Below are 24,803 nucleotides of genomic sequence, written 5' to 3'. Positions count from 1 at the left end.
ATCTTGGTTCTCACTATTAACTATGATGCTAGCTATGGTCTGTGTTTTGTTTTTTTAGAAGTTGAAGAAGTTTTCCTCTGTTTGTAGTTTTCTGAGAGTTTTTGTTATGAATGGTGTGGAATTCTGTCAAATGCCTTTTCTGCCTCACTGAATATGACTGTGTGATGTCTACCTTGTTTAGCTGGTTACTAGGGTGGATTACCTTCATAGGTTCTTGATATCGAACAGGTCTTGCATCCCTGAATAGACTCCATTGGTCACATGTATAATTCTTTTATCATGTTGACTTCTATTTGATAGCGTTTTGGTAAGGGTTTTGGATCTATATTCCTGAGAGACAGTGGTCTGCAGTTTTTTTTTTTTTTTGTTTTGTTTTTTTGCATTGTTTTTGTCTGGTTTTAAGGTCACGAAAATGCTGTCGTCATAAAACGAATGAGGGAGTGTTCCCTCTTCTGTTTTCTGGATGGGGTTGTAGAATGTTAGTGCTAATTTTTCTTTAAACATTTGTTAGAATTCTCCCATAAAATGCTCTGTAGATTTGTAGATTTCCTTCGGGGGAGTTTGTAGATTTTGAATTCAATGTCCCAAATTTCATATTGGGTGGGTTAGTATAACTTGTACTTTCTTTTCTTTTCTTTTTTAAAATCCTCATCCAATGATATGTTTTTTTTAATTGATTTTAGAGAGAGGAAAGGGGAGAGAGAAACATTGATGTAAGAGAGAAACATCGAAACATCAATTGGTTGCCTCCCATATGCACTGGGACCAGGGATGGAGCCCACAGCCTAGTACATGCCCTGACTGGGAATCGAACCTGCAACCCTTTGGTGTACCAGATGACCCTCCACCCAGCCAGGGCTGTGATAGTTTGGACTTTTTGAGGAATTTTATGTAAGTCATCAGGTTTTTATGTATATAGAGTTTTTCGTGGTAGTTTCTTATTTCTATTTCTGAGGTCTGCAGGGTCTGTGGTGAAATCTTTGCTTTATTCTGACCTTGGTAATTGATGTCTTCTCTCTTTTTCCTTTGTTAATCTTGCCACACGTCTGTCACTTTGATTAATCTTTTCAAAGGACCAGTATTTTGTTTCACTGATTTTCTGTATTATTTTTGCTTTCAATCTCATTGATTTCTGCTCTTGTTTTATTACTTCCTTCTGCTTGCTCTGGTTTTATTTTGATATTCTTCTGGTTTCTTCAAGTGGAATATTAGATTATTAATTTAAGATTTTCCTTTTTTCTAATGTAAAAAATGGCATTCAGGGCTATAAATTGCCCTCTCAGCACTGCATTAGCTGTGTCTCACAAATGTTGATATGTGTGTTTTCATTGTTCTTAGTTAATAAATCTTTTGCTTTCTCTTGGGACTTCTTTGACCCATGAATTATTTAGGAGTATTGTTAGTTTCCCAGTGTTTGGAAAATTTCATGTAATCGTTCTAATATTTATTTCCAGTTGAATCAATTGTGATCAGAGAACACACTTTGTATGATTTAAGTTCTTCCAAATTTGTTGAGGTTTGACCTGTAGTATTGTCTATCTATATATATTGTACAGGAGTGTTTACAGGGAATGTGTGTTCTGCTAGTGTTGGGTCCTGTTGTTTGATAGGGTGGTTGAATCTTTTAATACAGTGGAACCTTGGTTCTTGAACGTAATTCATTCAGAAGGCTGTTGGAGAAGCGATTTGTTTGAAAACTGAATCACTTTTTCCCCATTAGAAACAATGTAAATTGAATTAATTCTTCCCAGACACCTATATGACTCCCTGTTTCAACCTTTCTTATACACAGTGCATGTCTAATGTACTCTTTAATCTATAAACAAATACTTCTTTTCTTAAATGTATTGAACCACCCCCTCTTAGCCTTATAGGGGTCACTTCCAGCACTGGTTCCAGGGGTGTCTCTCTGGAGGTCAGTATGCAGCATCTTCGCTTTTTCACATTTCATTCCTCTAAATCAGCGGTTCTCAACCTGTGAGTCGCGACCCCTTTGGCGGTTGAACGACCCTTTCACAGGGGTCGCCTAAGACCATCCTGCATATCAGATATTTACATTACGATTCATAACAGTAGCAACATTACAGTTCTGAAGTAGCAACAAAAATAATTTTATGGTTGGGTCACAACATGAGGAACTGGCTGCCACAAATCCACGCACTTTCACTCACTTCCCAGCCAGACCGCGTGTGCTTCCCCTTTAAAGTGGCCGCAAGCACCTGTCACACCCAGACCCTCATTTACCCACCAGAATTGCTTGAACTGCTTCTTTTATTAAATCTGATTCCACGAAATGACCAGCTAATGGTTCCCAGGAAGATGAACTGCTCGCGCTCTCCTGCTTGTCTGAAGGAACAGATGCTCGCGCAGCTGGGAATTCCTGCCCAGGGCGGGCCTGTGCCCGCGGGGCCTGTGCAAGCCTCGGCCTCCTGGCCAGGGAGTTGGCCCAGGCGGAGAGGTGAAGGCTGTCCCGGAGGCCTGGGGCACATGGACACAGGGCTTTCTCCTACATTAAGCAAATATTGACTTTTTACGAGGTGTTTCTGGGACCCAATGATGAATGAGTCAGGCCCCAACTCGCAAGGGCAGACAGTCTATCAGGAGGACAGTTCAGCCCAGAAGGAAACACAGAGAGAAACAGAGGAGGGTCCTTAATCCAACCCAGGGTGTCCGGGAGGGCTTCCTGGAGGAGGAGTTCTGCCGAGAGCAGATTGATTATGTCTCCGCCTTGCTGAGATCCTTCAGCAGCTGCTCACTGCTGCAGGGCGGACCAACGTGTCTGCTGTGTGCACAGGCCCCAGCTCCCTCACGTGGCCCACCCCCTGCTCCTGCTCCCAACCCCACCATTATCCACCTGGCCCTGTGGTCTGCAGGCCTCCTCACGTCATCGCCCCACCCCTGTGCGGACTGTGCTCCATCCCCTGGGCCAGGGAAGCTCACTCCGTGCTCCTCAGGGTTCCAGGAGCACAGCTTTCACACCAGTCTGCTTGGCATCTCCTGCCCCTGCTGCGCTGTGGCATCCTTCAGGGCAGGAATCTGCCCTCGCTCGGCCACTGCTCGGCTGTATGCCCTGACTGGCACTTGTTTGTGAGTGGATGCGCACGAAGGGGGTCCCCAGCACCACATCTGGTTGGGACGGAAGGGCAGGAGGGGTGGCGGGACCGCATGGGTGGAGGGCCTGAGTTGAGGCTGAGAGGTGAGCCACGTGGAGGGAGGTGAGCAACCAGGAGGCAGGGCAGCTGCAGGGGCAGGAGGGCTGTCCTGGGACATTGGGGCCCGTGGCTGAGACCCAGGACTTGGCTGGGATGCCCTGTCTGTCACAGTTTTCTGCTGACTGTGCTCAGCCCCACAGAATTCAGGGATGGACTGAGGCCCAGAAGGCTCTGGGGACCTTCAGGGAGGGCTCCTAAGGTGACCTGGCGCCACAAAGAGCAAAGACCCTCTAGGCTCCACCTGAGCCACAGGACACAGTGCGACCTGCAGGCAGCCTGGAGCCACTGTGCTCCTCCCCTCGCCCCCGCCCCTCGGGCCCATGTAAGAGGCTCCTGTGGAGCCCAGTTGGCTGGGTTCAACGCCCCCATTCGGGTTTGGGACTCTGAGAGGGTTATGCGCTCCCCCTGAAATGAGGGTCATGGTCCCTGGAGGCAGCCCTGCCCTGTCCTTCCCCTTCCCCTTCCCCTTCCCCTTCCCCTTCCCCTTCCCCTTCCCCTTCCCCCTTCCCCCTTCCCCCTTCCCCTTCCCCTTCCCCTTCCCCTTCCCCTTCCCCTTCCTCCTTCCCCCTTCCCCCTTCCCCCTTCCCCCTTCCCCTTTCCCCTTCCCCTTCCCCTTCCCCTTCCCCTTCCCCTTCCCCTTCCCCTTCCCCTTCCCCTTCCCCTTCCCCTTCCTCCTTCCCCCTTCCCCCTTCCCCTTTCCCCTTCCCCTTCCCCTTCCCCTTCCCCTTCCCCTTCCCCTTCCCCTTCCTCCTTCCCCCTTCCCCCTTCCCCCTTCCCCCTTCCCCCTTCCCCCTTCCCCCTTCCCCCTTCCCCTTCCCCTTCCCCTTCCCCTTCCCCTTCCCCTTCCCCTTCCCCTTCTCTGCTTTGCTGTTCTCTTTCCTTTGCTTTCTGTCTTGAGACTGTACAGCTCAGGCAGCCACGGCTCCCCCAGCCTTCGTGGCTTCAGAGGAAGCAAGGACAGCAGAGCCGGACGGGCAGCCTGCTCATCTGAGGTTTGGCAGCTGCGGTCTCTTTAATGAGACCAGAAGGGCATTGAGGAAGAGCAACTCCAGATGGTTTCTGGGTTGTGCACAGGGAGCCTGTGGTGTCTGCGAGTCGAAGCCGGGTCAGAGGAAGGGTCTGTGCAAACCCAGCAGCCACGGGAGCAGGAGCGCGGCGGAGCCCAGGCCTGCTTCACGGCGGCCAGCCTCCTGCTCTGGGCCTCCGGCGCCTCCGGGCCACAGCTGCCACATCTGGGCTTCGTGGGCCTCATCTGCAAATGGCAGAGAGAAGGGAACTGTCTTGGGGAGTCCTCTCTTATGTCAGGGGCTTATGCCCCATCTTCAGATGAGAAAAGGGAGGCCAGGGCCAAACTGTGTGAAGCACAACGATGCTGCCCCCCTCACTGGCACTCTGGTTCCCTTTCCGCGCTCTCCAGCGGGGCCTGGCTTGGGACCTGGCCCATGGCCTTGGCCTCTGGTGCGGCCCCGCAGTGGCTGCAGGAGTGTCCCCATGCGTCCCACCGGGTGCGTGGGTATTTCATTCTCAGACGGGGTGGCAGGGTGATCCTGGACCAACAGAGAGCACGGGACTTCAGAGGCGGGGCCTTGGTGGTAAGTCTTCAGGATCAGCAAGCGCTCTCCCAGGAGGCATCCCGCAGAAGGGCAGCCGGTGAAAGCGCAGAGCGGCAGGCAGCGCTCAGCTGGGGCCGGCGAGGCTGTGCCCTGAAACCCTTGTCCTCTGTCGCGTTCCTGCTTCGCCAACCCGAGTTCCAGGGGCGCCCTGGGAAGGACCTGCCACCTATGTCGTGGGCTCTTCGCATTCAGGTTAGTTACTTGGCTCAGATGAGATCAGGATGGAGAAGGTGTTTGCTTCTGAGGTGACTGAATCGTCAAGAAGAAAAGACGTGCTTCAGGCACAGCTGGATTCAAGGGCTCAGGGCTGTCTTTAGGACTTGGTCCCGGTCTGACCCTCTTCTGGGGGCGCTTCCATCTCACAGGTCCCCTCCACCCGGGGGGCCTCTCTGAGCCCACAAGGACCAATTCCGGGAGAGGCCCCTGTTTCTTCATATTGTCCCTGAAGTCCCAGAGTTGAGCCTCACTGACCTGAATTGGATCACTTGCCTTGCCCATGACCAATCACTGCTGACGGGAAGAAGGAATATGCTAATTAATCAGGATGGGTCACAGGTCCATCCTGGAGCCAGCCCTGGGCAATCGCATGCAGGTGATTCCCAGAGGAAAACCCAGGTGCTGCCAGTAGTTGAGGGGCCAAGGTCAGGGGAGGTGGGCCAGCGCACAGCGAGTGTCCACCGCACAGGAGCGGCTCAGACTCCCTGCCGGTTGTGAGGCGAGGTTCTCAGGCAGGTGTCAGGATCACCAATGACACTGGCCTCCTCTTCAGGGCAACCCTGTCTTCCCTGCCAGGCCATGGGGAGCACACGGCAGTGCCTCGCTCCTAGTGCGGACTCAGCTAGGGGGTGACGAGTGCCTCTTCTAGACACTGGGGTCTTTCTTGTAGCTGAGAATGTGGGAATTTGTGAAATACAAAGGTAGAAGCCATTCTGCAATATTTAAGTTCCAAGGTGAGAATGGCCAGGCCTCAGCTGACACACACTCTGGCCACCTTTCCCTATTTTAGTTCAGATACATATGGAACAACATCAGAGCGTGCACACCACGGCCCCACGGCCCCATGGCCCCATGGCCCCACGGCTCCACTGCCCCACGGCTCCACTGCCCCACGGCCCCATGGCCCCACGGCCCCATGGCCCCACGGCCCCACTGCCCCACGGCCCCACGGCCCCATGGCCCCACTGCCTCACGGACCCACTCCCCCACGGCCCCACTGCCCCACGGCCCCATGGCCCCACTGCCCCACGGCCCCACTGCCCCACGGCCCCACGGCCCCACTGCCCCACGGCCCCACTGCCCCACTGCCCCACGGCCCCACTGCCCCACTGCCCCACGGCCCCACGGCCCCACGCTGCAACCACACAGCCCGACTCTTCGCAAATAGGGAGCGCAGAGTGCGGCCCCCTGCGGGCGGGCCCATCAGGGGTGCACAGCACGGGCTCTAGATGTCAGGGAAGGCACTACGAGGGTCAGATTCCAAGGGAGGTGGGCCAAGGCCTCGCTGCGCCTTCCGCTCACTCTCTGGAGCAGGGAGCAGGCCTGCTGGCTGCCCTTCCATGGGGGATCCAGGGGGCTCCCGGCCTCCCCCACTGACTCCTGCAGGAGGCTCCTTCCTGTGGGGAAGCACTTGCAGAAGGTGCTCTGCAGGACTGAGGTGGGAGGGGCTGCAGAGAGGGGGCTGAAAACCAGCTGTTTTTTTTTGGGGGGGGGGGAGTGGTGGTAGAGTACCAGGTCGTCTGGCAACAGCACGTCCCAATGGGCATGAGGAAGAAGCAGAGACCCTAGACTCAGGCACAGTGCCTTTGTGCATCTCAGCCAAAGGAGGCAGCCTCTGGCAGGCATAGCCTCAGGTGTGTGCCTGGCGAGAGCTCCTGGGTTCAGGGCCCGACCTGGGCACAGGCAGACACTGTGTGGGCGAGGCCACCCTGGAGCCTGAGCCGCCCCCTGGGGAGGGCAGCCCCTGCTCTGCTCCAGGCTCAGCCGGACAGTGCAAGGAGCGCCGGCCGCCAAGGCAGACTTGGTCAGCACTGCCTACGCGCACTGTGCCTGCGACCACTGCCCCGTGTGTCTGCCGGCTGGCCCGGTCCTGCCTGCCCCCCGGGAGACCAGCCTTGGGACAGCCAGCTCCTGCTCAGCAGCGGGGACCTCCCCTGGTTTGAGAGCCTGTCCTCTGAATGCTGGCTCCCTCTTCCTGTTTGAAGAGAACCCAGAACTTCCAAGTGCAGTGGCTCTGGCTTCTTCCCGTGTCTCTCTCAGATCCGACCGTGGGAGCACTGAGAGCCCCTGGCTATGCTTGCAGGCCAGCCCCGCGAGGGCCCTCCCTCCTCCTCCATCCTCCGTCCACTGCAGAGCCTGGGAAAATCAGCACGTGGGACTTGCAGGGGGCCTAAGGCCCAGGAGGCAGGGGTGCGGTCGGCAGGCTAGCAGCTCAGGATGGACCTCACACAGTGGCTCCTTAGAGCTCAGGGCAGAGATGGAGTGCAGGGGGAGGCTGCCTGGAGGATTTCCCTCCCCCAGAAGGGACAGGCTGCCTGCAGCAGCTGGCCAGCAGGGATTCCTGGGGAAGGATGTGGCCTGCCTGAGTGCCTGCAGCTGTCAGAGCAGTGGCCGGGGCGGGTGCTCACTCAGTCCCTGACCCTGGGCCGGAGGCAGGACAGCCTGGAGAGCCTGTTTGGGCCGAGGATGTAGGGGCGCCTCGGGGCTTGGGGTGGACACAGGATGGAGCACGGGGTTGAACTGAGCCCAGGCCGTGGGCTCCCTGCTAGAGAGGGCCAGAAGCTGAGAGGTCAGGGTTACTGGCGGGCGAGGTTGAGGAAGGGTGCTGGATGCCAGGCCTTTCGACACTAGACATTCCTCCTCCTCTTCCTTCCCTGCTCCGGCCTGCAGGCTGAGCTGGGCGCACCCTCCGTGTGTCCCTGTGCGCACGTTTCCTTGCGTTTCTCTCTGTGTTCCTGGCTCTCTGGCTCTTTTCACCTCACTCACTCTGACCTGTGTCCGTTCTTCTTTCTCTGTCCCAGTTCCAGCCTGGTTTCACTGCACCAACGGACCCTCTCTCCCGGCCTGGGCGTTGTGGGGCTCTGGCAATCCATCCAGACTCCAAGACGGTCGGAGGCAGCCAGGGCCACCTCTGTGCCCCTGAGGGTGGCGGCCCAGCAGGAGCGGTCCCTGCAGCAGACCTTCCCGACGTGCAGGAGGGGGTGGCCGGGACAGGCTCTGGCCCCCCAGCCCTGCCTGGCCTGCTCACACCAGCGGTTCTGCTTTAACAGACTCGGGGTTTTCTTTCTTTGCAGATGTTGGAGGAGCTCAAGTGTTGGCAACGGGCAAGTCCACTGGGGCCGAAACTGGTAGGTGCCTGCCCAGCTGACTCTGCCCAGGAGACGAGGCGGGTGTGGCAGCGGTGGGCCTCTTACAGCTGTCACACAGAGGAAGGGCACTCCCCGCAGGTCTGCCTGAGTGGCTAGTGCAGCTTTCTCCTGGACATTGTCCTGCCCAAGGGCCTGTCCTAAGGGAAGTGAGTCCTCGGGCCACCTTTGTCCACACTCTGATGTGCAGCTCCAGCACCTACTGGCCTGCCCGCAGCCTCGTCCCAACAGCAGGCTTGGCCCTGCTCTGTGCCCAGGCCCCTCCCTCCCGCACCATCAGCTCTTCTCCAGCTGGGAGTTCAATGGCAGGCGGGGTGTCCTCCTGCGGGAGAGCGGCCTCCCTGGTCAGCCCGGCCGTCACCGGGCACTAGAGGGAGCCCTGTGCTCCCCAGCGGCCAGCAGGTTCCCCGGGAGCCAGGCCTCATTCCTTTGCCTTCAGCGCTCACAGAGCAGGCAATGAGAGGAGCTAATGGAAGTGTAGTGAGGAAGGCCTACAGGAGGCCAGAGGAAGGAACCGCTGGTCCCTTGGAAGGGACCCCACAGCCCAGGGGACCCGGGCGGAGTTCCGAGAGGAGAATCTGGGTAAAGGAGCCGGAGCCGATGTGCCCTCCGGAGAGTGGACGTTAGGTCGGCCTCAGTGGTCACACGCGTGACCGTGGGCTTCGTCCAGAATGTGGAGGTTGCCTGGAAGCCCTTGGCAGGGGCTGCCCCTCAGAGCCATCGCTCAATGTCTCCTCACCCTTCAGACATCAAATACGCCCTCATCGGGACGGCGCTGGGCGTGGCCATCTCGGCGGGCTTCCTGGCCCTGAAGATCTGCATGATCAGGAAGCACTTGCTCGATTTTGATTCCTCGGACCTGCGGAGCGCAAACGTGGGAGTCAGCGGTAAGGACACGGGCGCTCAGCCGGGCTCTGTCCCCGACAAGGACATGTTCCCGGCAGCCACCCCACAAGGCACCCAGGGCCACTGCAGAGCCCTTGGTAGAGAAAAACTAAAAGCCACGGCTGCAAAGAAATATAGTGACCCCTGCCCTGTCCGTCCTTCTGTCTGTCTCCGTGCTTTTCTCCTTAGTGGCTTCCGATGTCCTAAGAATCAGGTTCCTGAAGGAAGGTGGGAAAGATGGACCCGATCCCGGGGGTAGTGAGGCTGGCGGGTGGAAGGGGCTGCCAGCACTGACTGTGTGGCCAGTTGCATTTTTTCAAAAACAGGGAGTCCTCGATCCAGGAGGCACCTGCAGGGCACAGCGCACGCAGACGCTGAGCTGTCAGTTTGTGCATGGCTTTTTAAAAAGATTTTTTATTGATTTCTTCAGAGAGAGAGGGAGAGAGAAATGTCCCTGTGCGAGGGAACACTGATGGCCTCCTGCACTCCGCCCACCAGGGATCGAGGCCGCGGCCCGGGCACGTGCCCTGACCGGAATCGACCGGCAAACTTGGTGCACGGGACACAGCCGAGCCACACCAGCCAGAGCAGTTTGTGACTTTTGTTGGCAGAATGCAACAGCGATTGACACCCTTTTGCCTCAAGACGGGGCCTGCAAAAGCCACCCCCATGAACGGGGTAATGGCATGATGATGGAAGATGCAGTTTTCCATGAGGCTTTCCTGAGGGCGAGGAAGGAGATGCCTCAGCATGTCTCCAGAAAATGCAATGGTCATCTGTGAAGATATGCAGAAGGCATGGGGGAGGGGGGTGTCTGGGCCAGGAAGAGGGGGGGCAGCAGCTCTCGAGGCCTTCCTGGGATGCTAGCGTGTCTAATTGCACGAGGGGCTCAATTTGCCATAGGAGTTTATTTACCATTGATTTTGTATCCCTGCGAACAAGGAGGGAGGGAGAGCTATAGCCTCTTCATCACAGAGCAGGCGCATGTCAGACCCCTGAGGGCAGAAGCTCCAGGGGCTGCAGGTGGAGAAGAGGGGAGGGCGGGCTGCTTAGGGAAGGCTCAGCCTCCCCTGCCTGCTAAGCTATGCGTTGTCATGGGCAGGAGCTCATCCCCTGTTGCCTGGCACTGAGCGAGCTGCACACCAACCACAGCGCCTCCTTCCTAACGCCCTGCTCTCTCTGTTTAGATACCAACGCGCCAAAGAAGAGAGCCCCACGGTAAGGCTGCTGCTGGGGGACCACGTCCCTCCTGCTTCGTCTGTTCTGCTCCTGGCCTGGCAGCCCCGCCCTTTTCTGAAACACTTCCCATCCCCCCCTCCCACTCTGCTCCTCTGGCTGTGGGCAGGTGTCATGAGAGGGTGTAGCAGCCAAGTGGGCTTGGGCTCGCCCTGGGCACGGGGCATGTGCTGCAGACCATGTGGCCACTCCGGGCCTGTGTCCGGGCGATGGAGCGAAGGCTCAGACGGAGCGTCAGCAGAGTGGCTGGGCCATGCTCCCTGGCCAGCCGGACGCCCACACACCGAGAGGGATTCTCTGAGTTCAGGAAACTTAGTTTTGGAAACTCCAGGGCCCCTGGAAGTCTCCAGAGCTGGTCGCAGGCTCTGCTTCAGGGACTTCTTAGAACTGGAATTCACAAGAATGTCAGGTTTCACCACACCCACTGCTTACCCTGGCCGTGTGTCTGCCTGCGGGCCGCTAGCAGGGTGGGGCGGCAGGGCTGTGATGATGTGGGACGAATGACTGACACATGCTTGAGTTTGGGAAGATCTGCTGTGGACAGTGCAACCCAAGCAGGTAGCCCCTGGTTTCCTGTTGCTGTGTGTGACCGGGTCAGAGGGAACCCTCCATCTTGCATGTGTGTGAGTTCTGGATCATTCTGACACGCCAGAGCCGGAGGAGGCGACTTCCACATGCAGGCCAGGTGGCTGATGGTCACCCAACAACAAGCCCTGTGCCTGCGGTTCAGGGAGAGGGGCTGCAGGCAGCAGGAGGAAGGGTGGTGGAGGAAGGAAGGAAGAGGCGAAGGAGGAGAGGTGGGTGGCTGGGCCTCGCTGGCCGCCCAGCTTCCCTCGGGACGTGCCCTCCCCGTGTGCGGGAGCGGCTCCTGGCCCGGGGCCTATGGGAGCTCCCCACCAGCACAGGGATTCTCGAAGCAAAGGGAGGCACAACTCAGATTTCTGAAACTGACACTAGATGGAGTCAGGCTGAGTCGGGAGAAGTCAGACCGAAGGAAAAGCAAGTCAGTCTCTTACAGCAAAGCCGCACGTGCTTTCTGTCACCCAGGAACGGTTTAATAAATCACTTACCATAACTTATCACACATAGGAGTGACGTCTGCCCTCTTCTGCTGCTTTTCAGGTCGAACCTCAACTTCTCCGAAAGGTGAGTTGGTTGCAGGAGTCAGCCCTGACTGAAGGAGAAGGACAGGCCGGCCTGCGGTGGCTCGCCTCACGCCACGAGAGCGGAGCGGCCGCTAGCCAATGGCATGCGTCCTGGGCCAGGGAGGCCGCGAGACCAGGAGCCGGCCGCTTTTAGGGACACTTGCAGAAAATCCTAGCAGGTGGAACTTTGGCAAGATGTAAAATGAAACTGTGGGGCATTTGCCCGATTAGAGCTGAGAAAACTGGGATTTAACAGCAAGATAGTTCATTTTTTAAAATATATTTTTATTGATTTCAGAGAGGAAGGGAGAGGGAGAGAGAGATAGAAACATCAATGATGAGAGAGAATCACTGATTGGCTGATTCCTGCACGCCCCTCTGTGGGGATCGAGCCTGCAACCCAGGCATGTGCCCTGACTAGAAATTGAACCTTAACCTCCTGGTTCATAGGTCAACATTCAACCACCGAGCCGCACTGCTCAGGCCGTTAATTTTTTAATTTTATTTACTGAGACCTTCTCTTGACAGAGGCCTGTCAAACAGATAGCCCATTTACTCCATTTGATGAAAAAAAATTCCAAACTTTTCTCTGTGTCATCAAGCTATCAGGTTGGCGAGGCGTCGGATTCTCACCTCTGCTTTGGGGTCTCAGTGGACAAGGCCTGCACATGCAGGGCGGGGCCAGCAGAGGGGGCACCTGCTCCCCAGGAAGGAGGCACCTCCTCCGGGTTATCCGAATCCTTGGTTCTGGTTCACACTCCCGGGGCCTGCTGGCCTGCCCTCCGGCGCTGCCCACATGCCCTCACTCTCCCTTCTTGGGAAACATTGTAAATATACCGCAAAGCAGAAAGGACCGTGTAATAAAGACAGACATACACACCCTTCATCTAGCGCAGTGGTTCTCAACCTCCCTAATGCCGCGACCCTTTAATACAGTCCCTCATGTTGTGGTGACCCCCAATTTCATCGTTACAAATTGAACATAATTAAAGCATAGTGATTATTCATAAAAACAATATGTAATTATATATGTGTTTTCCGATGGTCTTAGGTGACCCCTGTGAAAGGGTTGTTCGACCCCCAAAGGGGTCGCGACCCACAGGTTGAGAACCGCTGTCCTGGAGTCACAGGTAGCACTTGCCACTTGCGTTTTCTCTATATACATCTATTTCCCCTGCTCCACTAACAACTGGTATAGACACCAGGACATTTGATCCTAAATACCTTATCCTGTTACCTCCCACATGCTCACCATACAATGGCCGTGTTTAGAAAAATGAATTATAACTCAACATCATCTACGCAGCCCATCTTCAAAGTTCTCTGGTTGTTTAAAAAGCATCTTTTATAGCTCTGTTTCCCTAAGCCAGGATCATTGTATTTGATTTTGTCTCTTTATTTTCTCTCTCATTATTGGACAACCCCTCTGCTTCCCCCCCATATGCCAGCAATTTTCAGCCTTTTTCATCTCATGACACATAACTAATTACTAAAATTCTGCGGCACACCAAAAGATATATTTTTGCAGATCTGACAAAAAAAAAATAGCTATCATTTTAATTCATTCACACCAGACAGCTATTGTTGTGTTGGCTGTTGTCATTTTTTATGTGACAGTCGAAGGGAAGAGGCCGGTGCCCCTGAGTAAATAGCCGGGCACTCCAGGTTTTAAACATTCCCGCGCTGCACGGGGCGAAAATCACTGCCCTGAGGCATTGCCAGTTTGGCAGTACCCAAGCCTGTCCCTGTCCGATGTCCCGTTTTCTGGTTTGTTAGGTTCTGTCCTTCTGAGTAAATCCAGATGGAGAATTTTGTCGAGACTGCCACAGAGGTGACCCTTGCATCTTCTGTGGTGCCGCCTTAGGAGGCACCCACGCCAGGCCCCCGGGGGAGGGGGGTGCTGTGTTTGCTCACTGGTCCAGGACGCAACTGCTGGACTCCACGTAGTTGAGGTCAGATTTCCCCCTGGTAACCAGTAAGCAACCCAAGGGTGCCCAACAGTTCTTCACCCAGTGACTTAATGTATCTTCATGAGTTACTTTTGAATCAATTATTCACTGGGAATTACAAAATACCTAGTTTCTAATTCTAACATTTCTTCTATATGTAACAGCTGGTATTCTACAAAGAAGGAATTTTTCTCCCCAGACCATTTTCTTTCATTTAGTTGAACATTATTCCTATGAACTTCAGTGCATTTTAATTCATTGCCATCGTGAATCTTTTTTATGCTCTAATTATCCCAAGTTTATCCAGTACAAGTCACTTCTTCATGGCTTTTACAGGACCCCATTAGTCATTGAGCATTTCCTAGACTTTGACAGAACACAGTAACGCCAGTTCACCTTGTACTGTCCCTGCTCAGACTGGAATCACATTCCCCCAGACTCCCTCCTTCCCTCCCTCCCTCCCTCCCTCCCTCCCTCCCTCCCTCCCTCCTTTCCTTTCTTCCTTTCTCCCTCTCTCCCCTTCCTCTTCTTGATGTGGAATAGTTTTCACAAACCAAGGTCTGGGCACAATGTGTGCTCATAACTACTGAAGCATTATTGCATCTATACCATCTCAATGGACAGTCAGGAAATGTATATTAAAATCACAAACTCAATACCTTAAGGTTCTTCTTAAGCTTTTCTTTTTTTATATTTTCCCCTGGCCTCTCCAAAGTGAAAGCTCTGCTTCTCAACCATATGAAAGCTTTTACTCGCTTGCTGTATCATATAATATACACACTGACAGAGTTACAACAGTGCACAGCTACACACTTACTTAGCAACGTGAACATTCTTTTACCATTCCTCTTTTTCTTTTTCTTTTTTTTTTTTTTTGGAATTTAGCCTCTGTGTGTACAGAGTATTGTGTTCAAATTGAGTTTATTTCTCTTTGAGGTTGCATTACCAATTTGACGCAGTGAGAAATATTTGATTGAGTCTGTCTGCCGTGTTCCTGTTTTCTTTCTTAATCCTTTAGTTTAATTGTGTTTTTGAGAATGAAGAGCATGCAAACTCCGAGGTCTTGCTCCCATCCCTGTCCACTCCACCACACCTTGAGCAACTGGTGCCAATCGTTTCTATCTTACCCTTCTGTGTTCATTTCACAAATTATAATGGATTAAAAATTTTACATATATACAATATTTTATAAAATTAAATAAATGTTTTATCTATACTAATAAAAGGGTAATATGCTAATTAGAGTGGACATCTTCCGGACATCCACCTGGACAAAGCCACAGCACCTGCGAGGCCCCGGGCTCAGGCCTTGTAGCCGTTGCGGCCGGCAGTGGCAGCAGCAGCCAGGTGATGGGGCGGCACCTTCACCTGATCAGCCTGGTCGCTTCCTGCAGAGGGAGGCCAGACTCCCCCTGGGGAGCAGGCCTAAGCCATCAGTAGGACATCCCCTGAGGGGTCCCGGACTGTGAGAAGGGGCAGGCCGGGCTGAGGGACCGCCCACCCAGTGCACAAATTTTCATGCACCAGGCCTCTAGTATATACACAGATATACAATTTTTCCAGTCCCTGTGTGGGTTTATATTTTTATTTGTCCACTGGCATTTGTTGCAGTGTTTAGTATGAGATAAAGATTTAGTTTCCTCTTTTTCCCATCTGGCAACTCAGTTATCTCAATATCACTTTTTAAAACCACCCTATTTCCCCCAGTGCTGTTTTTTTTTTAATTTATCTTTATTGTTGAAGGTATTACAGATGCCCCCTATTTTCCCCCATTGACCCCCTCCTCCCCACTCCCAAGCCCTCTCCAGGCCTTCACCACACCACTGTCTGTCCATGGTCTATGCATATATGCATGTAAGTTCTTTGGTTAATCTCTTCCCCTGCCTTCCCTCTGAGATTCATCAGTCTGCTGCATGTTTCCATGTCTCTGTATCTATTTTGTTCATTAGATTCCACAAATAAGTGAGATAATGTGATATTTGTCTTTCTCTGAGTAGCTTATTTCACTCAGCATAATTCTCTCCAGGTGCCTCCATGTGGTTCCAAAGGTTAAGAGATCCTTCTTTTTTTTACAGCTACACAGTATTCCATGGTATAAATGTACCACAACTTTTTTTATCCACTCATCTGCTGATGGGCCTTTGGGCTGTCCAGATCTTAGTTATTAAAAATAATGCTGCTATGAACATAGGGTACATACATTCTTTCTGATTGGTGTTTTAGGTCTCTTAGGATATATTCCTAGAAGTGGGATCACTGAGTCAAATGGAAGTTCTATATTTCATTTTTGAGGAAACTCCACACTGTATTCCATAGTGGCTGCACCAGTCTGCATTTCTACCAGCAGTGCACAAGGGTTCCCTTTTCTCCACAACCTTGCCAGCACTTGTCATATGTTGACTTATTGATGGTAGCCATTAGGCACTTGTGAGATGGTACCTCATTGTGGTTTTAATTTGCATCACTCTGATTAGTGACTTTGAGCATTTTTTCATATGTTTCTTGGCCATTTGTATGCCCACTTTGGAGAAATGTGTATTCAGGTCCTCTGCCCATTTTTTTAATTGGATTGCTTGTCTTTCTTTTGTTGAGCTGTATGAGGACTTCATGTATTTTGGAAATTAACTCCCTATCAGATGTATCATTGGCAGATATGTTCTCCCACACAGTGGGGTCCTGGTTCATTTTGATGCTGGTTTGCTTTGCTGGGCAGAAGCTTTTTAGTTTGATGTCATCCCTTCTGTTTATATTTTCCTTTGTTTCTCTTGCCCTAGGCCAGCGATTCTCCACCTGTGGGTCACGACCCCTTTGGCGGTCGAACGACCCTTTCACCGGGGTCACCTAAGACCATCCTGCAGATCAGATAGTTACATTAAGATTCATAACAGTAGCAACATTACAGTTATGAAGTAGCAATGAGAATAATTTTATGGTTGGGTCACAACATGAGGAACTGTATTTAAAGGGCCAGAAGGTTGAGAACCACTGCTCTAGATGATGTATTGGTGAAAATTCTGCTCTGTGAGATGTCTGAGATTTTGCTGCCTATATTTTCTTCTAGGATTTTTATGGTTTCACAGCTTACATTTAAGTCTTTTATTCATTTTGGATTTTTCTTATGTATAGAGTAAGTTTGTGGTCTAGTTTAATTTTTTTTCCATATATCTGTCCAATTTCCCCAACACCATTTATTGAAGAGACTGTCTTGACTCCATGGTATGCTCTTGCCTCCTTTGTGAAGCATTAACTGAGAGTAATGGCGTGGGCCTGGCTTCTCAGATCTATTCCATTGGTCTGTATGTCTGTTCTTGTGCCAATACCAGGCTATTTTGATCACAGTGGCTTTGTAGTATAACTTGATATCTGGTATTGAAATTCCCCCCAACTTTGTTCTTTTCCTTAAGGTTGCTACAGATATTTGGAATCTTTTTAGGTTCTATATAAATGTTTGGAGTATTTGTTCTAGATCTATAAAATACTAGAGGCCTGGTGCACAAAAATTTGTGCACTCGGGGGGGAGGCGGGTCCCTCAGCCCGGCCTGTGCCCTCTCGCAGTCTGGGACTGCTCGGGAGATAACGCCCTGCTGGCTTAGGCCTGCTCCCAGGTGGCAGAGGGCAGGCCCAATCCCTAGGTGCAGCCCCTGGTCGGGCTCAGAGCAGGGCCAATTGGGAGTTGGGGCACTGCGCCCTGTCATGCACAGAGCAGGGCGGATCAGGAGGTTGCGATGCCATCCCTAGTCATGCTCAGGGTAGGGCCGACTGGGGGGTTGGGGCACCGCCCTCTGTCACACTCAAGGCAGGGTCGATGGGGAGGTTGCGGCACCACCCCTTGTCACCCACAGAGCAGGGCCAATCAGGGGGTTGGGGAGCTCCCCCCTTGTCATGCACAAGCAGGGCCCAACAGGGGGTTGGGGAGCTCCCCCCAGTCACACACAGAGCAAGGCTGATCAGGGGGCTGGGGCGCCGCCCTCTATTTCCCACAGAGCAGGGCCGATCAGGGGGTTGGGGCGCCGCCACTGTCACACTCAGGGCAGGGCCGATGGGGAGGTTATGGCTCTACCCCGTCACACACAGAGCAGGGCCCGTTGGGGGGGAGGGGCGTGGGGCACCGCAGCCTGTCACACACAGAGCCGCAGGGCGATCAGGGGGTTGGGGAGCTCCCCCCTATCAGGCACAGAGCAGGGCTGATCAAGGGGTTGGGGCGCCTTCCCCTGTCATGAATAGAGCAGGGCGGATAGGGAGGTTGTGGCCCCGCCCCCTGTCACACACAGAGCCGCAGGGTGATCAGGGGGTTTGGGCGCTGCTCCCTGTCACACTGATCCCGGTGCTGGGAGGCCTCTCAGCTCCGCTGATCCCAGTGCTGGGAGGCCTCACGGCTCTGCTGATCCCGGTGCTGGGAGGCATAGTATCCTTTTACTATATAGGATAGAGGCCTGGTGCATGGGTGGAGGCTGGTTGGTTTGCCCTGAAGGGTGTCCTGGATCAGGGTGGGGGTCCCCACTGGGGTGCCTGGCCAGCCTGGGTGAGGGGATGATGGCTGTTTGCAGTTGGTCACACACCCTTCAGGGTGGGGGTCCCCACTGGGGTGCCTGGCCAGCCTTGGTGAGGGGATGATGGCTGTTTGCAGCTGGTCACACACCCTTCAGGGTGGGGGTCCCCCCTGGGGTGCCTGGCCAGTCTGGGTGAGGGGCTGAGGGCTGTTTTCAGGCTGGTGGGTGACTGAAGCTCCAAACTGCTCCTCTTTTTCTTTTTTTAAATTCTGGGCCAGCTTTAGTTTTGAGGCTTGGCTCCAGCTCTTAGGCCTCCCCTGCTGAAAGCAGGTTTCTGGCCTTTGTTTACCTTCTGTATTTGAAAAAATTTTGCTATCCTGCTGGCTGAAGCCCAACGGACTAAAGCAGGTTTCTGGGGTTCTGTTTAGCTTCTATATTTGTAACATAGTTGCTTAGAGTTGCAGCTCAGAGGACTGCAGCGGCAGGCAGGGAACATTGGAGTCCTCCATCACTGAAGCAAGCAAGCCTCATGTTCACTTTAAGCTGCCTGGCTGCCGGCCGCCATCTTGGCTGGCAGTTAATTTGCATATTGTCCTGATTAGCCAATGGGAAGGGTAGCGGTCGTACTCTAATTACCATGTTTCTCTTTAATTAGATAAGATGCTATTGGTATTTTAATAGGGATTGCATTGAATCTATAGATTGCTTTGAGTAGCATGGGCATTTTAATGATGTTAATTATACCAATCCATAAACATAGTATACTCTTCCACTTTTTTATATCTTCCCATCACTTTTTTCAATGTCCTATCATTTTCTGAGGTCTTTTATCTCCTTGATTAAGTTCATTCCTAAGTATCTTATTTTTTTGTTGCAATGGTAAACGGGACTTTTTAAAGTTTCTCTTTCTGAGAGGTCATGATTGGTGTATAAAAAAAGCCATAGCTTTCTGGGTGTTAACTTTGTATCCTGCTACATTGCCAAATTCATTTTTTAAATCTAGTAGTTTTTAGGTGAGGTCTTTAGGGTTTTCTATGTACAATATCATGTCATCTGTGAATAATGACAGTTCTACTTCCTCCTTTCCAATTTGGATGCCTTTTATGTTTTCTTTTTGTCTGATTGCTATGGCTAGGACATCCAGTGCTATTGAGTAAGAGTGGTGAAAGTGGACATCCTTATCTTGCTCCTGTTCTTAGGGAAAATGGTTTTAGATTTTGCCCATTGAGTATGATGTTGGCTGTAGATTTTTGATATACGGCCTTTATTATGTTGAGGTATGATCCCTCTATTCCCACTTTGCTGAGAGTTTTTACCAAAAATGGGTGTTGGATTTTGTTGAATGTTTTTTCTGCATCTATTGATTTGATCATGTGATTTTTGTCTTTCAATTTGTTTATGTGATGTATCACATTTATTGATTTGAGAATATTGTATCATTCTTGCATCTCTGGAATAAATCCTACTTGGTCGTGGTGTATGATCTTTTTAATATGTTGCTGGATCCAATTTGCTTATATTTTGTTGAGGAATTTAGCATTTATGTTCATCAGGGATATTGGTGTGCAATTACAAGTCTGTTTTTGTGCGTCCCAGAAGATTTTTCAGATTTTACTCTCATGGGTTTTCCACACTTTAGTTTCTGTTTATTCCTAAATATTTGATGTTTTTGTTGCTTTAGTAAATGGAGTTTCCTAGTTCATCTCCTCCTTGGTGATTGATTGCTTTGGATTGGTTTTGCAGGTTAACATTGTAGCAGCTGCCTTATTGGATATTGCTATTGTTTGCATTGGTTTCCTTCTTGGTATTTTATGTGTCACCTTTGTCATGTTCTAAATTTTATGATGGCATGTCAAATTCCAGATCTTTTCAATTCTTATGCCTGTAATTGTTTTTTCCTCTCTGATCGTATCTGCTAAGAACATCAATGCTAAATAACAGTGGAAACAGTGTGCAGACTTGTTTTGTGCCTGATCTTGGTGGGAAATACACCAGTGCTTTCCATTAAGTAAGCGCTGGCCTGAGGGCTGAAGTATGTGCATGTTATCACATTAAGGAAGTACCCATCAATTCTTATTTTATTGAGTTTTTAAAATCAGAAACGTGTGTTGGATTTGGTCACAAGTCTTTTCAGCATGAACGGGCATTAGCTCACCCGGGGACTCTCCTAGCAAACCAGGCTGGATAGACCCTTGGTTATTAGAGCTTTTGTTTATTTTCCTCCTCGCCCTGTTGATCTGTATACTTGTTGTAGGATGTGGTAGAAGACTCGGGTTTATGCCGTCACTGTAATCCTACAGTCTCCAAAAGACCTTCTCCTTCTCTTAATGCCCAGTCTAGGTCTCCAGCCTAATTCACCCGCTAATCTAGCCAGCGATGCTCTCCCAGCTCCTGCCCAGCTTATCTTCTCCTGCAGGCTGTGGCTCGCTCTGCCAGGCTGGTGACATAGCCACCCGAAGAGGAATGGCTGCCCTGGCAGAGAACAACTTCTTCCGGGAGGTGGCTCGCAGGTGTCTGTCCCCAGCTCTGGGCCATCGGGGATGGGAAGAGATGGTCTCATGGCCTGCCGATCTTCTTTGGGCATCAGGAATTCAAGCGCAAGTGCTGGCTAGGGACAGCCACTGTAGACTTCCTCTGAAGGGGCCCTTTCAACTCAGGACTCGTTCAAGACAAAAGGAAGAAAGAGCTTTCTGTTGAGCCTGGGCCTCTAGGCCAACTTAAACGCTATGTCCTCCTGGCCCATCATACTTTCAAGAAGAAGCACATCACCTGCCCGCAGTTAGGCCCACTCTTAGAAGCCCTTTCCCCACTGGTCTTTCTTACCATCCTTGCTCCTTTCCAACTGCTTGTTTTCCATCGGCTCTGCTGCCATCAGCTCTGCAACCCCAGCCTCTGCCTTGCTCCCCGACACAAGGGTGGGTAAGTGCCTGCCGCCCCTTTTATGGCCGTGGGCTTGGCTGGTCGGTTGGTGGTTTTCTCTGCCCCATCCTTCTGCTATTGCGGCTTCTTCCCCCAAGGGGCGATATTAATTGAACGTCAAGATATTAAGACTAAACACACACAATGGAATGGCAAGTATGCAATGTAGGCATAACTATGTCTTTCTGCAACAACTATAGGTAATATTTATATGAAACTAAGTGTTGAGGTGAGTTCAGTCATAAAATGAAGGTGTTGGGAGGCTCTTAGCTGGGAGGGGCCACCGCAAGGTCTCGGCCCTACTTTCTACTGTATTGCGATGTGGGTGGGTGAGCTCACCTGTTCTTCTCTGTTCCTGGGTTTTAATATATATCTGTGCTACGTTCCCTCCGTCAAAGCCGATGCACTAAGTACAGCATCGCCTCACCTCGATAACAGCATATAGTTCAGACTTGAAGGTATCACTTTCCAGTTACATTCCTGTAGGTCTGTCCTCCTGTTCCTCTTCTATTTGCCCAGATCTTGCAAACTCTTCAAGGTCTCAAAGTGGCACTTTCCCTTCGATGTGCCTAGTACCCTTGGGGAATGACTTCTCCCCTTTTTGTCATCGAGGTGGCTGGGTGTGGTGGTCTTGGCTTGGGAGGCAGAAAGCAGCCGCAGGTTGAGCTCCACCTAAAACTCTCCTCTTCCATAGAAGCCACTGGCCCCCAGCCCCTCGCTGTGTTGCGTGAGGACATGCCCCTTGCTGAGATTTGCTGATGGCCTTTCACACCTGTCTAATGGTGTGTCACATAGCATATGTCACAACTAGTTACAGCATAGTCACTGCGTCAGTAAGTCTTCCGGATGGTTCTCTTCCTTTCCAGAGAGGCACAAGTGATTGAACTCTAAATGAGCAGCCACTTCCGGCAGGGCCTGGCAGTCTGAGGCCGCCCACTGCAGCATGGGGAATGTCTTGAATTTGAATGTCCAAAGCTGGTAATGGACGTCAATATCCGGGCAAATAATAGCATGAACAGAACCCATTGTGCCTGTGCCCTGGAGGAAAGCATCACCTCTCTTGCAAGAAGCTTGCCCACAGCGGGAGGCATGAGCACCGCATCCAGGAGTGAGGAAGGATGGAAGCCAGTCAGTCCTCCCTGCCTGCGTGGTACCCACGCTGAGCTGTTCAGGCTTCCATGGTGACATGGACTCCACGTCGATGGAACCTCCCCACAGAGCATGCTCAGGGAATGAGAGCCGAACTCAAGACACAGCCTCTTAAGCACCAGCATCTTGGCGACAGGTAAGCGGCGTTTTCCAGAACTGTTGGCCTCACCTTCGTAGCTGCCGGAAGAAGCCCCAGGAACATGCAGGCACCCTGATGCATGGAGACCGTGAGCAGTCTCTCTTTCTACAGACGAAACACTGATCTTCCAAAGAAGAGATGGCAGGCTGGAGCGAGAGGACACGTCTGCTGGCCACGGGCTGACCCGCAGCCCTGCAGCGCTCATGGTGGCCAGTACAGAATTGCATGGGAAGCCGTGCTGTGCCTGGGAGAAAGCCATTCCAGTGTAAGCGATGGTTGTTAACTCACAGGATTTCTCCCTGGTTATTGTTACAGTGTGCACGCCTTGTCACACTGTAACAAGGCTCGGAAACATCTTTTTACTGTTCCCATCAATGGAAGGCTCTGCGGCCCAGCCCGTCCGCACGGCTCTGCCCCGTCATGCTGACCTGTGTTTGTGGGGCTGCGGCTGGAGCCCTCTGGCCTTTGCATGCGGCAGAGATCGGGTGGTTCTATGGACGGTGCTCCTTGGACTGGATTACTCTCCTCGTGTGTGATGACAGGTGAGCTATGTCACAGAATGAAGTGCTGCCTTTCGACAATCTGCCTGGATTCCCAGGGCATCTTTCATCTGACTTGATAATAATGTAGCTCATTAGCAGCCCTTGCTAACTGATAACCGAAAGCAGCAATGCGATCATCATATTCAATTTTCTGTGTGTAAGAGAATAAACCGTCGTGTAAGCTCTCTGCTCACTGATTTGTTTCTTTCGGCAGCATTTTAATTAAGATATCGGCTTTGTGAAAGGCAGAGACACCTGTGAACTGAAGGGGATGCCTCTGAGTGCTCAGTAATCCTTTCATTTTCTGTGGACTTGACAGAACTGTGGGGTCCGCTCCCCGTCCCCACCTCTGCCACCTTTCCCCAGCTCCTCTTCTGGGCTCTGGTTGTGTTTATCCCCCACCAGGCCTCCTGTGGAAGAGCACGGAGAAGTGTGTGGAGGCCAGTGCGCTCTCCTCGGGTTGTAGGGGCTAACATGCCGGGAGGCGGAAGGGCTGGGGCCCTTTGCAATGGGTCTCCTGGGCTTATATCCAAACCCAAGCTCCGTGGCCCCCTTCTGTGGCAGTCCTACAGCCCTCCCCCTCGACAGCCCTTCGCCGTGGGACCGGCTCCTGGGGATGGAGGTGCTGGCGGGCGGACCTCCTGGGCGTGCTTGGGAGCAGCCTGGGAAGTGATTGTGTCTCTGGGTGCAATGTCTGCAGTGGGGACATCTCGATGGCCTCGGGCTGTGCGTGGGGAGCGTGCCAGCAGAGGCCAGTGGCTGGAATAAGCCAGTGGGCCCTGGGCCCCCAGGACACATGCGGGTCCCAGACAGTCCATCTTGGTGGGCAGGATCCAAAGCCGAGGGAACAGATGACACTGGACACCAGGGGAAGGGCCATCCCTGCGTAGGTGAGGCGGCTGCAGGTGGCTTTGCTGATGCCACAACCTAGTACTTGGGCGAGAAGAAGGTGAGCTGGGGAGGGTTATCTGGCAAGATCAAAAATTAAGTCTGTATCAATCTCTATATCCACAAACTTAATGATAATGTTTAGTACGTACACTAAATCCATACATAAAATTAAATCAGTATGTGTTTATGTTCTGCTATGTGTGTTGAAAGTATACATATCATAGAATTCTAATATATTCTTTGGTATGTTCTATTCTAGAGTATATGGGGCTTGCATAAGTAAATAAATGGCATCCTTTTTCATCATCCAAGTTTTAAAATAGTTGAGAGATAGACAAACATCAGGTGGAGAGGAGGATATCAGAGTTGTGATTTTCAAGTGAGTCATGATATGCAACAACACTCCTCAGCCCCAGAGTCCTGGCCCAATTCAAGCAAGAGGTGAGAGTGGCCTGGGCCGGATGCTGGCAGCAAAGGTGCAGAGGGAGGATGGGCTTGGGGTGCTGTTTGGAGGTGAAGAGGCGAGACTTGTGGCCAGATAGGCTTGGGGGGTGAGGGAAAGGCCAGCTCAGCACCACCTCCTAGGCCTGGTGTCGGTGCCCGGGTGTGGAGGACCCAGGGGCCCTGTCGTGGGAAAGGTCTACAGCTTGTCTGCAGCTACTAGGAGTCAAAGCACGGGCTGCTTTTGGAGAGAGCGCGAGCCCACACTCCTGCAGCTGTTCAAGCTTGTGAACTGGGGTTACAAACACACAGGTTGGAAGTCGCTCCAAATGTGCTCTGGCGCCCATGAGAGAGCGCAGGGGCGAGTCAGCGGAGGTGATGGAGTGTGCAGACGGAGGGCTCTGAGCCGGTGCAGGTGAAGGGCTGATGCCTGGACATGAAGCCGAAAGGGCCAGGCCAGCTGTGGCCGGGGTCCATCCTGCTGGCTGGTTCTCTCCCTTCTGAGTCATGTGTCATAATCCCAGATGTGTCAGATAAATTAATCGTCCTGCAGAGAATATGGTTTTGCCCATGTGCATTGTCACTGGTGACAGCCCTCCCCCAGGCTGTGTGCAGGGTGCAGGGCAGTCACTTGGGCCACCAACATTGAGCTTCACTGAGTGCGTTTGGGTCTGAGTGTCCATGGTCCTGGAATTTCAGCTGACAGTCTCTCTCCTCAGGTGTGGTCCCTCTGAGAGTGCAGAACCACGGTCGAGCATGGGGGCTCTCCTGCCACATGCTTCTCTGTGAGCTGGACAAACTATGTAACCTTGCGGTGCCTCAGTGTCCCC

At 52.3% G+C, this 24,803-nt stretch overlaps 1 protein-coding gene across 2 annotated transcripts in view; it reads left to right on the top strand.

Moving 5' to 3' along the window:
* The window catches only part of TMEM273 (transmembrane protein 273), a 30,681-nt gene extending 7,851 nt beyond the window's left edge, over positions 1-22,830 (top strand). Inside the window, exons 2-6 of one of the 2 annotated variants that reach the window (XM_081104942.1) lie at positions 8,116-8,169; positions 8,934-9,074; positions 10,260-10,290; positions 11,431-11,454; positions 21,678-22,830. In XM_081104942.1, coding sequence (XP_080961068.1) covers positions 8,116-8,169; positions 8,934-9,074; positions 10,260-10,290; positions 11,431-11,454; positions 21,678-21,702 — 275 coding nt within the window. In that variant the 3' untranslated portion in view covers positions 21,703-22,830. Of the gene's footprint in view, positions 1-8,115; positions 8,170-8,933; positions 9,075-10,259; positions 10,291-11,430; positions 11,455-21,471 lie in introns of both variants that reach the window. The other variant, XM_081104943.1, reaches the window with a different exon arrangement.
* Positions 22,831-24,803: the final 1,973 nt, after the last annotated feature.

The sequence above is a fragment of the Myotis nattereri genome (assembly GCF_964212035.1).
Source record: "Myotis nattereri genome assembly, chromosome: 13".
Lineage (NCBI taxonomy): Eukaryota > Metazoa > Chordata > Mammalia > Chiroptera > Vespertilionidae > Myotis > Myotis nattereri.
Note: the sequence above shows the minus strand (reverse complement) of the source record. Positions and strands in the feature narration are given on the sequence as shown.